Genomic DNA, 13037 nt, shown 5'->3' with positions numbered 1-13037 from the left:
CTGCAAAATTCCTTGTAGTCTCAAACCAAGTGGTTGATGAGTTGTTAATAAATCAGTGCAATCTACAGACAAACTGGGAACACCTATGAAGTGCGTAGGAAAGATTGGAAGAAGACCACAGATTTTGATGAGGCCAGTGACACCTTTGCCTCTTCTGGACTGGTTAAGGCAAATTCTTATTTGGGTACTTTTTAGTTACAAATTGTCTCTATCAAAAGTAACTTGTCTGAACCTTCACTGTTTTTCATAGCTCAGCTTGCTCTGCTGGAGTTTTTGCTAGATAAGGAGAAGGAGAAAAGAGTAGATCTTAAAATGCAAACACCCACAGGTCTTTGACTTTTAAGTTACAGAAAAATTACCTTGAATAATGCAGCTGTTACTTTAAAGGAACAGCTTTTTGGAAACTGCTTTATTCCCAAGAAGGTTGTTTCCCATAGCCACGGGTGAGTCATTTGTGAAATAGGAAGAGAGGCTTTTGGAGGGGCTAGGGCTGCTTCTCAGTGCCAGGGTGGTCCACTACCCTTTTTTTGCTGCAAGGCAGTCAGTTTTCATGTTTCCTGATTTGTGCTGCCAATACAGGGATGGAGGAACGGCTGTGCGTGTGGACTGCTGATGCTACTTGCCATGCAGAGCAAGAGGAATGTGAGAGTTGGTAATTTCTTCCTCAGGGATGGAGGAACGGCTGTGCGTGTGGACTGCTGATGCTACTTGCCATGGAGAGCAAGAGGAATGTGAGAGTTGGGAATTTCTTTCTGCTGAGGGTGAGGGGAGCTGCAGACTCCTGTGCAAGAATGACATTGGCATCACTGAGTGACAAACACTGGGAGTTGCTGTTACTTCAAGTACACTGGGTAATAACAAAAAATAAATAATAGTGTGAAGAGCATCAGTAAAGCCCCGGGCTTACTTACCCTGAGCTGTTGGAGATCAGCCTTGGAGATCAGCCAGAGTGGGATCTTGGTTCTCCAGGACTGGCTCAGGCTTAAGCTGCCCAGAGCAGCTTCCAGGCTGACTTTTGTCCATTGTTCCTGAGTGCTGCTGTGGAGTGGAGGAGTTGCTAGGGTGTTAGTGGAAGAGGATCAGAGTTGGGTGCAATGCTGCTACCCCCAGAATGTTTCACACCAGAGATGCACCAAGGCTGCGCCATTGCGAGCAGAGCTGGCAGAGCTCTCAGCGCTGGTGCAAAAGCACTGTGCTCTGGGATGAACGGATGGTCCTTTTCAGTTCCTTATATCTTTTCATCAGCTGCAGAGGGATCTCGCTTAGTTTGTCAAACATTGGGCAGGTAGGTTCTCACGCATGGGGCAGCGTCCAGGATACAGAAAAGGTTCTTCAAGCCCAAATCCGGAAGCACTCTTGGTAATTTAACCACATTGAGTTCTGCTTCCTGGCATAAAACATTCCTAGATGTTCTGGGACAACCTCAAGCAGTCCAGTGGAAATGTCCCTGGAGCTGGACTGCATGACTTTTGAAGGCCCCTACCAACCCAAACGAGTCCATGATTTTATGAAGTAATGCGTGATGGCATGGTTACATGGTTTCTCAGTGGGAGTAGTGCTTTAAACTTGCTTTACTCTGAAGGAATGGAGGTACACCTTGTAAAAATGTTGTTCCCAGTAAATTGATTTGCATGCTCACACTTGGCTCTTCAGAGCAGAAATTTGGACCACGACATCTCATAATTTACAGACTCACCTGGTTAATCTTCGACCATTCTGTTCCTCCTCTAACACATAGCGCTGCCAGCTCCAAGGACCATGGGCTTACAGGGGCTAGGGCATGACTTTTCTCCACTTCTCTTGGTGTACATGTGGTCCACTTCCCTTTAGGGCTGAGATGCTAGGATCCCTCTGTCACTTTGGAAATGCAGATGGAGTCTGTTTCTCTGTAGTTAGACGACACTAGGGTGCTTCATGCACTGGTGTCCACCAAAGCCTTATGTTCCTGCAGTTCTGATGTGCCAGGCCATCAAACCCACACAGTCCAGTAAACTCTGTTGCCCATTTCCTCCACCTGGCTGGAGGCAAACAGATTGCCTGTTGTCAACTTAGGAGTCTGAGTGCCTCAGGTGGACTGTACCTCCATTGCCGTTACATCTCTTAAATATGGATCCAAAGGCCATCTGCACCACCTGGGGAGCGGCCCACAGGAAGTGGGCTCGCTTTTGTGATTATTTTACCTTGCAACTGCTGCACGCGTGCCTGTAAGACTGAGGTAGGTTTTCCATCCTATTTTCTCACGTCTTCCCTACGGTTACGCAGGAAGAACCACAGGGTGCCTCATGGTGTGCACTGTCTCTCTGGAACAGGCCTTACCAGGGAACGCTTTCTCCTGATGGCTGAGGCGCTTGGTAGGTACAGGTGGGTAGGGAGAGCCACTCCCCAGTTTTTATAATTTTGTGTGTGTGTGTGTCTTGCATTATAATGCTAGTAAAAAGGGAAGTGCAGATTTCTCCAGTGGAAATCTTCAGATGGATTGCCATGGGTTTAACTTTGATCTAACAAATTGATAATGATGCAAATTCCACCAAATACAAATGCAGGTATTCTTGTCCAACATGGAGAGGGCAAAATCTGGGAGCTTTACCGGAAGTGTGGTGCAGGGAGGAGAGGAGGATTTACCTGGGAGCTAAGGTTTATGAAAGAGCTGTGTAACTGGTGGCAGGCAGTGTGGGGTGGGTGGGATCTGGGCAGAAGACTTATGCCTGAGGATCCTTCCCTTCTTGAGTGCTTGGCCATGCAAACTCACCTGCATTCCTGTTTGCAGGAGTTGGGGTGACTCCTGGAGGGATGGAATGGGAAAGGGCAGGCGTGGGAGAAAGTCCCTGGCTGGTGGCCATGCTCTTGTGCCAAACCCTTTGTCCCTTCCCTTCGTCAGCATGAAAGAGCAGAGTCCTGGAGCCCAAGCTGCGCTGAGTTCAGTGCGAGAAGGAGAGGGCGAGGAGTGGGGTGCTTCTGGTGTTGCTTCCTTCTGATAGAGAGGAGCCTGACCTGATAGGTGAATGATATGCTGCAGTCTTTGTTCACCACAGATCTGGACTAACCACGCCCCAAAGGCTTGCTTAGGAAAGTCCATAGGGTAATTGCTGGGTAGTGTATAGACATGTTATTAAGTCAGCAGAGCTAGAAACAGAATTATTTTAATTCTTCTTTTTCCCCTCCCAAAATAATCCCCAAAGCAGGCTTTAATTTACCTTCAGTGGGCCTTTCTTTTGGCTTCACTTTGCAAGCATTTAACATTTCAAGGTGTTACAGTCTGTCAGTAGAAATTCAACGTTTCTGTGGTGTTATAATAATCTGTATTGTAAAAGTCAAGAGAAACAGCCACCAGTTCAGTTTACTCTCTGGCCCTTAAAGGTGCTCTTTACTTTTACCTTGGTGGCAGGGTTCCAGTATGAGCTTGGGTGATTCACCCAGGCAGGTTGCCTGTGAATAGTGTACAGGTGCAAATACTACTTCTCGTGTTCATGGTGTGCCCACTGTAGGGGTTTGCACACTTTTGGGTACTCTGCAGCTTCACTGCCTGCTAATTTATGTTTACAGATTGCTGGAATAAGATCTAGTCATTTACAAGCAGAAGCAACAATTTTTCTCTGGAAGGTAAACTTGTTCACATCTGGCTGATCACAGCTGGGGGTGACTGTTGAGTCAACAGGTCTTTACAGATATTCCTCTGTGATCAGACTGTACTTCCCCAAACATTTGCTGTGTTACCCAAAATAAATATATGAATGTCTATAGACAAATGTGTTATTTCTGCTGTTCTTATTTCCATGTTCTCTCTCTCTTCCCCAGCTGCTGCATGTCAATAGAAACCAAGGTCTAATTCTAGTTTATGTCTTACATGCATTTTCTAGCGTGCTTTTGTCTTCAGCTTGGCCTTCACAATGTTTCCTTTAGCTGGCCATACTCAGTTCATAACTTTCAGTATACACGGGATAAAGCTTATCCTCCGGTTTTACGAGTTTTATAGGTTTCTCTGAGTGTTGTGTGAGCCCCCAGAGAGCTGCAGAACTCATCTGCAGCCTCCTAGAATATGAAGCACAGAGGAAGGAACAGAGCCCCACTGCTTGTTTGAAGACTGCCGGGTATTTTCTGGTCTTGCAGCAAGCCCAGCATCATTGCCTTAGGCAGACACAAACACCTGAGCCTGGCTGGAGAGCACCTTGGAGGTGAGAGTGGCATGGCTCAACCTTTGCCCAGTTCTCTCAGGAGGGTTTATTCTGCGAAGGTCAACACAGCATCCAGCAAGCGAAAGGTCTTGATCTGTGGCTGAACTTTTTCAGGAGGTTCTGAAAGGCTCCCACCACCTTGTTTCTCCTTTTGTGTTATTGCATAGCTTGCACAGTTGCAGAAAGCAAACGATATTAAGTATTTAAAGGCGTAAAGCTGACCAAAATAGCTTCTTGCAGGGAGGAAAATACAAAAATAGGCAAAGAAATACACCCATCTCTTGTAAGTAAATCCCATCTCTTTCCTGGGTGGGATACAAATATTGCCATCATGGACCTCGCTAGGAACTCCTCTTCTGGTCCAGCAATAGATAAAATCAGATTCAGAGAACAGAGCAATTGTTACAAGAAACTTCCTTGTTGGTAAAAATTTCCTATCTGAAGTCCTGGCAGCTGGTAATTGCCTGATGTCATGGTTCCAGGGAATTTAGCTTTCTGTCTGATTTTTACATACTGGTGAAGGTGACTCTGGAAACTCTCAATAGCCAGCTGATGGCCTAATTCTTTCTTGAATCCTGCTGAGCTCATGGTATTCAAGGTACCTTATGAGAGGCTGTGATTATGTGTTGTGTAAGAACATCTGTTTTGTTACACAACACAAACGTGTTTCCCTTGTGGCATGTCAGTTTTCTTTGATCATCCCTTGCTTTACTGATGAAAAGGATAAATAAAAACACACATTTACCTTCTCTGAATCATTCAGTACTTCACACCCCAGCCAGCGTTCCCCTGACCAGGTTAGATGCTGTGTATGTGTGTATATAGACCAGCTGCATGATGTGTGTTGGATGCGAGATGAGATCAGTCTACATTAATTTCTCAGGGGTCTTCTCTCATAGAAGAGAAAGTGCAAACATTTTACGAAACAAGACAAGGTGGTAGTGTAAAGCCTAGCATAAAGTCTCTGGGAGAAAGATGGAACATTGGTCTGCATACAGTATGGTAGCACCCAAGAAAAAAATACTTGTGAGCAACTGAAGGTAACATCTGCTCTGTTCTACTCCTGGTAGGTGCTTCAGGTATCTCTAGGTGCCTCTTCCCATCCATCACAGTCATTTGTTCCCCACCCCTCCTCCGGAGAGGACTGCGTTTACAGTACGCTGCTCTGTTAAGAGTGGGGCTTTGAGTGCTGCATGTTCCAAGAAATAGGAATTGTGCGCTTGAATCAAATCCTGATGAGTTTGTGGTGGCTATTCTGTAGCTGGTCTTGCACTGTTCCTCAAGAAATCCCAATCTTTTACAGAAACTAACTTCATCCTGGTTAGAGGCAAATGATTCGTTCCTCAAGAGCAAAGCTGTTGCTCTGATACTGAAATATCTGAGCCTGGCTGTGGAGTGCATCAAAGGTAACATCAGGAAAGTATGAATTTAATGTGATAAGGATGGAGCAGGAGGGACAGCGGGATATTTGTGGCGGTGAACTGCACTGCTGAAGAGATGTTAGAGTGCTTAAGAGTGGCTGGTATCACAAAAGGCCTGATTCTGTCTGGACCACCGTGGTAGTGTATGTTAAAGGAAAAAAAAAGGCAAGAAAAAAAACAACAAACAAATGGATGGGGCTGGGGATGTAATTGCTAGCTTCTGATGCTCTCTGACCCAGTGCTGGCCAGGACCAGGGGGATAGCCTCCATAAACAAGGGATTTGGTGGAGGAGCTGAGATATCTCACCAGTGCTTCTTAATTCCTTCCTCCACCAGGAATTTGAACCACAGTCTTCTGGATTTTTATGACCTCTTAATATGGCACAGTTGTGTCCTGTGGTTGGCATAGGAATATTCAGGGAGCTGAGTGTGGATCCTTTGCTCGTCAGCAGCAAAGAGGGAGTCCTCAGTTCTGTCCAGGTGATTTCTTGCATATTCTGGTCTAACTCTGGACTACAGCAGGCTCCAGTGATCTAGACTGGTAGTTCCAGGAGGAGAATCGTGATGCAATGGCCTTTTTATTGTTTTGCGTAGAAACAGAATGTTTGGCACAGGGCAGAAGCTGTCCATGGCTACCATAGAGAGGTTACCTGGAGCAGTGGAGGATATGTTTTTTTTCTTCCTTTTTCTTTGTCCAGGCTCTCTTTTGCCTTTTTGAAGGAGCTAGAGAGGAAGGGAAGATTTGGTCCCTGGATGAAGTGATCCCTATTCAGCCAGGAGTGGTAGTGGTTGTCCTTGGTAGTTAGAGAGACCACTGGGCAGAGACACAGGGCGGGCTTCACAGAAAGATTGCACCACACAGATCTTCTCTCTCCAAAGAAAAAACAGGGGAAAGTTAATTGTGGTTCCCTCCTCAGGATTTCCATCACATGGCTGGAAATAAGGCTTTGGTTAGGAGTGGCTTTTGGGAGCAACTTTTCTCCAGGAACATAGGTAGAGGAAGGAAACAGGTAAAGGGGAGAGCTGGATTAGACACTGAGCTGCAAGTAGTTTGGAGAAGTGGTGAATGAGAGCACCTGCTAGCTAAGGGGGAAAGTGGGATTTTTGGTGTCATGGGGAGAGAAATCTGATTTTTCTCTGTACTTGGAGGCTGTTTGTAAAACCTGCAGAGAGCTTCTGAGCTCTAGCTGCTACCAAAAGTTATGTGTTGGCTTATCCTGCTCGCTTCCCTGGTCCATACCTGGCACCCCCAGGTGAAAAAAGGTGACATTTCCTTCTCTTTTCTGTTGCCACCAGAAGAAATATATCAAAAAATATGCACAGGGAAAGGAAAAGTCAGGGAGAACAGACTAATGAAGAAGCTCTGTCTTGACAGGCTGCATTTTAACTGAAGCTACAGCTTGCAAGACCTGACATTGGTAGGAATGCTGAAGATGCCTAAGTTAGTCTTGCAGTAAGTGTTGCATGCACACCTTAATACTTGATGGTACATGCATATGTGGGACCTGAGACATCTGAGCCACTTCTTGTGGCCCCACCATTTTATTCAGTCTAAAGCATTCTGGAATAGCTTCTTTCCAAAAGAAAATATTGGGAGCTGTTCAGTTTAGAGATAAAGTAGGGCTTAGTTTAAGCTAAGTAGAGCTAAGTTTAATGTTGCATCTGCATCTGGACTCTGGTCTAATTTTAATTCAGGGATAGCAACAACACTGCTTGCACTCAGCTGGTCAAGTGAAGATACATGGAAAGAGGATCACTGTATTTAGCTTTTACTGTAGCAATACTTCAGTGTTAAGTTGCTACACAAGGAATGTTATTAAATACTCCGCTGTGTGAAGAGCGGCCATGCGTGTTTGCAGTCGCATCCAAGGCTGTGTCACATGGCAGAGAACAGGATAGATGCACTACTGCTCACTACTACCCCTCCTGCCTTCAAAGGTTACGTTAAATACTCATTCCAGTGGATGGAAGTGCTATGTCTTCATCCATCTCTTTCTTCAGGGTGGGTTAGAAGTATTTTCCAGAAGAAATCTGGTCACAGGGAGGACTTTGGTCTGTTGGGAGAGGATGGGAAGAAAATGCATTAACCCTCAGACATGTTCAGGGGCCAGCCCCAGTGTTAGAAACAGTGAGGATGCTCTGACTGAATTCTGAAACTTTCAGTTGAATGCCTTATTTTTTAAAAAACATGAATATCTACCATTAAGCACACATTCTTTGCAGACTTAGGAGAGATTGCCTTGCTGCTCCTGTTGAATCCCCTGGAGTTACTCAGGAAAATAAACAATCCTTCATACTCACTTAGAGGACAGTCATGTTTTTGTCAGTGCAAGGGTTGCTCTACTTCAACTTGTGACTCATAAGAAATTAAAAAAAGGTTTGGAAGATAAACAGTGGGAGTCTTGATCCAACACTTGCATTTAGTTGGAAATTGTCTGAAATCCAAGTTCATTTCTTGCCTTTAGTTAGCAAATTCAGGGGATTAAATCGTTGCTTATTATTGTGGTAAAATCTGTCTCTGAATTAACATGATGATTAAGAAGAAAATGTAGATTTCAGTGCCCTGTACTGCTAAGGTGGAATTTATGCTGTAGATGGACTAGTGTGTGCATGTCTTTGTTAGAAGCTGGAATTGTCTCTGATGCTGTGTTCCTGATTTAAAATACCATCTAGTCTCTGGGTTTTTTTGCAGAATGAAGAGACGCAAGTGTTCCTACAAATGTCCCTCACGAAGGAAGATCCTGATCCTGTGTGTTACGGGGTGGCTGATTGCGCTGCTGAAGCTCCTCCATGTTGAAAGACACTTTTTTCCCTATAAGGACATTTATTTGGTTGAGCAATTCTTGAGCACTTCTTCCTATGTTAGAAACAAGTATTCCTATCTTAGAAACGAGTTCCAGTATGAAATTAATTGTTCATCTATATATGAACTAGATCCCCATGAAATTGGCAAAAGTTTAGAGATAAGAAGAAAAGAAGTAATTGATTTAGCTGATGAAGATGTCATAGCAGTAACAAGTGCTTGCGATGTGTATCGTTCACTTAGGAAGTACCACCTGAAACCTGTTTCTCCAGAGGAGGAGAGTTTTCCAGTCGCCTATTCTTTGGTTGTTCACAAAGATGCAGTAATGGTAGAAAGGCTCATATATTCACTGTACAGTCATCAAAATATTTACTGCATCCATTATGACCAAAAAGCAGCAAAAAGTTTCAAATCTGCTATGAACAATCTAGCTAAATGTTTCCCCAATATTTTCATTGCATCGAAACTTGAGACAGTGGACTATGCACATATTTCACGGCTGCAAGCAGATTTCAATTGTTTGTCTGATTTGATGGACTCTTCAGTTCCCTGGAAGTACGTTATTAATTTGTGTGGCCAAGATTTCCCTTTGAAGTCAAATTTCGAGTTGGTTGCTGAACTGAAGAAACTCGGTGGAGGAAACATGCTGGAAACTATAAAGCCGAGCAGCAGCAAAAGAGAACGATTTACTTATCACTATGAACTTTCAAAAGTGCCTTATGAATACATGCAGTTGCCTGTAAAAACCAACATTTCCAAGAATCCGCCACCTCATGATATTGAGGTATTCGTGGGCAGTGCTTATTTTGTTTTAAGCCGAGCGTTTATTCAATATACCCTTGAAAGCTCTCTTGCAAAAGACTTTTTTGAGTGGTCAAGGGATACATACTCTCCAGATGAACATTTCTGGGCTACTCTTGTACGCGTTCCTGGTGTTCCTGGGGAGGTTCCAAGATCGGCCCAAGACATAACAGACCTACAAAGCAAAACTCGTCTGGTGAAATGGAATTATCTTGAAGACCATTTGTATCCTCCCTGTACTGGTACACACCTTCGCAGTGTCTGCATCTATGGGGCTGCAGAATTAAGGTGGCTTCTGAAATACGGCCACTGGTTTGCTAACAAGTTTGACTCCAAAGTAGACCCTGTCCTGGTAAAATGCTTGGCAGAAAAACTGGCAGAACAGCAGAAAGAGTGGGTGTATTTGTCTTCTGATCAATACTTTCTGGATGTAAATTCTATGAATGCCTGGCTATAGCAGTACGTCTACTTCCCTGCTCTCAGTACTGTGTACTGTTACAGCACAGCGCCTGCAGTTCCTCTGCCCTGACCTGCTGCAGGGTGTCAGCGAGTGTAAACGTCCGTTCTGCATAAACTTCAGGGTCCCGGTGAGCCTGGTGCCTGGCCATTTATTTATGAAATGTCATGCCTCTCTGATTAACTGTTTTGTAACTTGCTGTGATAATCCTGTAATTGTTCTTCAGAGTGGTTCTGGGAGGGTGAGGTTTTCTTTTCAAGTCTCTGGCACTGTCTGTCCCAATGGAGTATTTCAGAAATATGTTTTACATCGAGTGTTTTTGTGTCTTTCCTAAGAAACTCCAACATGTCTGCCTGTTCCCTTTTCCTTGTTTTTTCTTAAAGGTATGAAACAAAGACCTCTGTATCTGCTACCTCAGGATTTTTGGTTTTGTCCAGCTCATGGGCAAAACCGAGAGATCAGCATGACACCAAATGAGCCGTGTGGCCTCACCTGAAGTCCCAAACTTGCCGTCCGTGGGAGCTAACAACGATCTTTGCAATGTGAATAGGACTGGATGGTATAAGGGAAAGAAGTTCCATAAACACTGCATTGTCTGTAGCAACACTCTCTTCTGCCAGCTCATCTGTGCGTTGTTTTCCCTTCTGTGAAGCACGTGCTCAGGTGCCATGCCATGCCTGTGAAATCAGTGGTGGTCAATTGAAACAGAATTAATGTGCCGTTACTCTTCAAAGGCAGTGTATGAGCATGCCCTAGGAGCATTCTCTGCAGCCTCCTGGAGTACATACCCATGCCAAAAGAGGTCGATCTTACTTTCTGCCTCTGCCCATAGGAACATCCTCCTGTGAAATCTCAGTTCTCTTGAGAGTATGTATACACACGTACGTGTATACACACACTCTTGAGTATGTGTACGCACAGTGGATAACAAGTGCTATTTCTGGTTAGTGTTCAGCAGTGTGGTGCTATGTGGAGATACAAAACATGCGAAGCTGAGCGATAATCATAATAGCCATATGGCAGAGATGAAGCCCTGTGTAGAAGTGTCTTTCTATGCAACTCTCATGGCCTTGTGCCTCCATGATCCTAGGCTGATGGGTGCCTGAGCAAGACCTGGTTCAGCTGCAGAGCAACTGTTCTCCAACAGCCTCGTTTCCCATGGTTCTGCCACGCCTCCTGGTAGCGCAGTGGCCTGGCAGCCTCCTCAGAGCTGTGCTCCCCACTCTACAGTGTGAGGGAGGCGTTTGGGAATGCAGAGGTCTCTGCAGAGACTCTTCCAACTCAGAAATGCCTCTTGGCATTTTGGAGATTTTTCTGGAATGTTGCTGTGCCTCAGTGATGTGCTCTGATTTCAGTGATTCCAGTGGACCCTGGTGTCTAGCTTGCTCCATGCCACCATCCTCTTTCTACCCATCTGGCTTTTATTAAGGGGCCCTTTCCCATGAGTGACGTTGGGATATCTGGTCTTATCGGTTCATAAATTGCTGCAGTTACAACCATGTCTCATACCCATGAGAAAACTTAGTCTCTTAATTGAGTTGAAAGAACCAAGCAATTTTTTGGTCTCAGTTTTTATTTATAAATTTAGTCACGGTTGAGTCATCTATTAGTTCAAGATCGAGTTTGAGAGTCAGGACTCATGTGCCCTTTTCCCCATTTGTGACACTGGTTTCCTATGAGACCTCAAACAAGTCATCTGAGTTTTCTGTTTCAGCTGTTCCAGCTGTACAATGGTAATAATGGTGTTCTACTATCTTGCTAAGCACTTCAAAATCTATGGGTATTGTGGTATTGGTTGCACAGTACTAATTGCTGATTAAACTATTTATGGAGTCTGGGGATGCACAGGTTAAGTATTTCTTTGATGTACTGTTTCTGAAATAAATTATTATTTTTAAAGTGTACGTTGCTTACTTCAGCGACTTGCCTTGTCTGCTTAGGGCTGTCCTAACTTGCTGTGATTTATAGACTCTTTGTAGAAAATGAAGTATGACAGTATTTACAGATTCACGCATGAGTATGTTCACGTATATGAAGTAGAGAGTTCCCACATGGCAAAAGGTTACTAGAAGAGGATGTTAGGATCCCAGAGGGCCAAGCCACAGCCTTCTGTACACATAAATTGATGTTTAATGATATATTTAAACAAATTTATTTAGTTAAACTGACTTTATATACATATATGTATATATGTGCGTATGCATACGTGCACACACACATCCCCAGTTTTGAGTGGTTTGCTCTACCGTTGGTTTATAAAAATAATCCATCCTCACATTAAACTAAACTGAAGTAAATACTTTTAACCAACATGCAACTTTGTGCTACTTTAACTGATTTGGGTTGGCTGATACCTGTAATTTAACTAGTTTGAATTAAGGCAGCTCATGCTTCCTAGGTAGTGAGGAAGTGGATGCAGAGATGACATGGTGTGAGGCAGCATCACTCATTTTTACATTTGCTAGCTGGGAAAGTACAAGTTGTACAAGTGTAGCTGCAACTTTAAGAAGTGTTGATTTTCTAATGAATTACAGATATTTCTGTTTTTTGAAGGTGACTTCTGAGGCTATCCAAGCTTGTAGAAGGGTACTTCACAGAAATTATAGGATCACTCAGGCTAGGTCAGCCTTCCACTCATGACAGGATTGACACTGAGTTTGGGCTGGGTTTCTTGGGCTTTGTCACAGAGAGTCCTGCAGATCTCTAAAGAAGATTCTGCAGCCTTCTGGGCCAATATTTCCCAATGTTTCCAGAAAAAAAGACGAAGTATAAATTCCTTAACTTTTGCAATCAGCAATGTAGATGCTTGTATCACAGTTAAGTGACTAGGGGTGGGTAACAACATTGATTAACCTTTGACTTCATCATCTTTGTTCTTTACACAGGTAGGTCTTTCTTTTTTGAAATGGACCTGAGGTGTGATCCACAGACAAACACCTTTCCCTCTGTGAGGAAAAATGGCTGAACCTAGTTTATGCAAAGCAAATATAAAATTTTATTTGGGCTGGAACTTAAATTATGGGCAGTTACCTGCCATTCTGCTCTCACAGGGATTTTTTTTTTTTTTGCCTTAGTAAAGCTCAGACATCCCTTTCCTTTTCCTCTCTTACCTTTCTTCAGTTTTCCTGAAGAAGATTCCTCTTGTAAGTTATTCCACAAATTTGAAATGCATGTACGCTTGCACACCTTAGATGGTTTGTTCTTTGTTTTGCTGAAGAAGCCTCACACTGGCTTTCTTCCACCCACCCTACCCCATACTGACCACATGAAGCATCTGGTCTATCAGTTAACCTGATTTTTCCATTCAGGAAGGATGCGTGGGCAGGGCTCTAGTGCTGCTCTTGGCTGTGAGCACTGGGGTGCTGGCCCAGCCTACCACTTTA

General features: G+C 44.0%; 1 protein-coding gene across 1 annotated transcript; it reads left to right on the top strand.

Moving 5' to 3' along the window:
- Window positions 1-8286: 8286 nt before the first annotated feature.
- On the top strand, window positions 8287-9654 carry GCNT4 (glucosaminyl (N-acetyl) transferase 4, core 2). Its single transcript, XM_010134243.1, has one exon. The coding sequence runs from the start codon at window positions 8287-8289 to the stop codon at window positions 9652-9654; it is 1368 nt and encodes a 455-aa protein (XP_010132545.1).
- Window positions 9655-13037: the final 3383 nt, after the last annotated feature.

This window comes from Buceros rhinoceros, unplaced genomic scaffold (assembly GCF_000710305.1).
Source record: "Buceros rhinoceros silvestris isolate BGI_N320 unplaced genomic scaffold, ASM71030v1 scaffold19834, whole genome shotgun sequence".
NCBI lineage: Eukaryota > Metazoa > Chordata > Aves > Bucerotiformes > Bucerotidae > Buceros > Buceros rhinoceros.
This window is presented reverse-complemented; position numbering and strand designations above follow the sequence as displayed.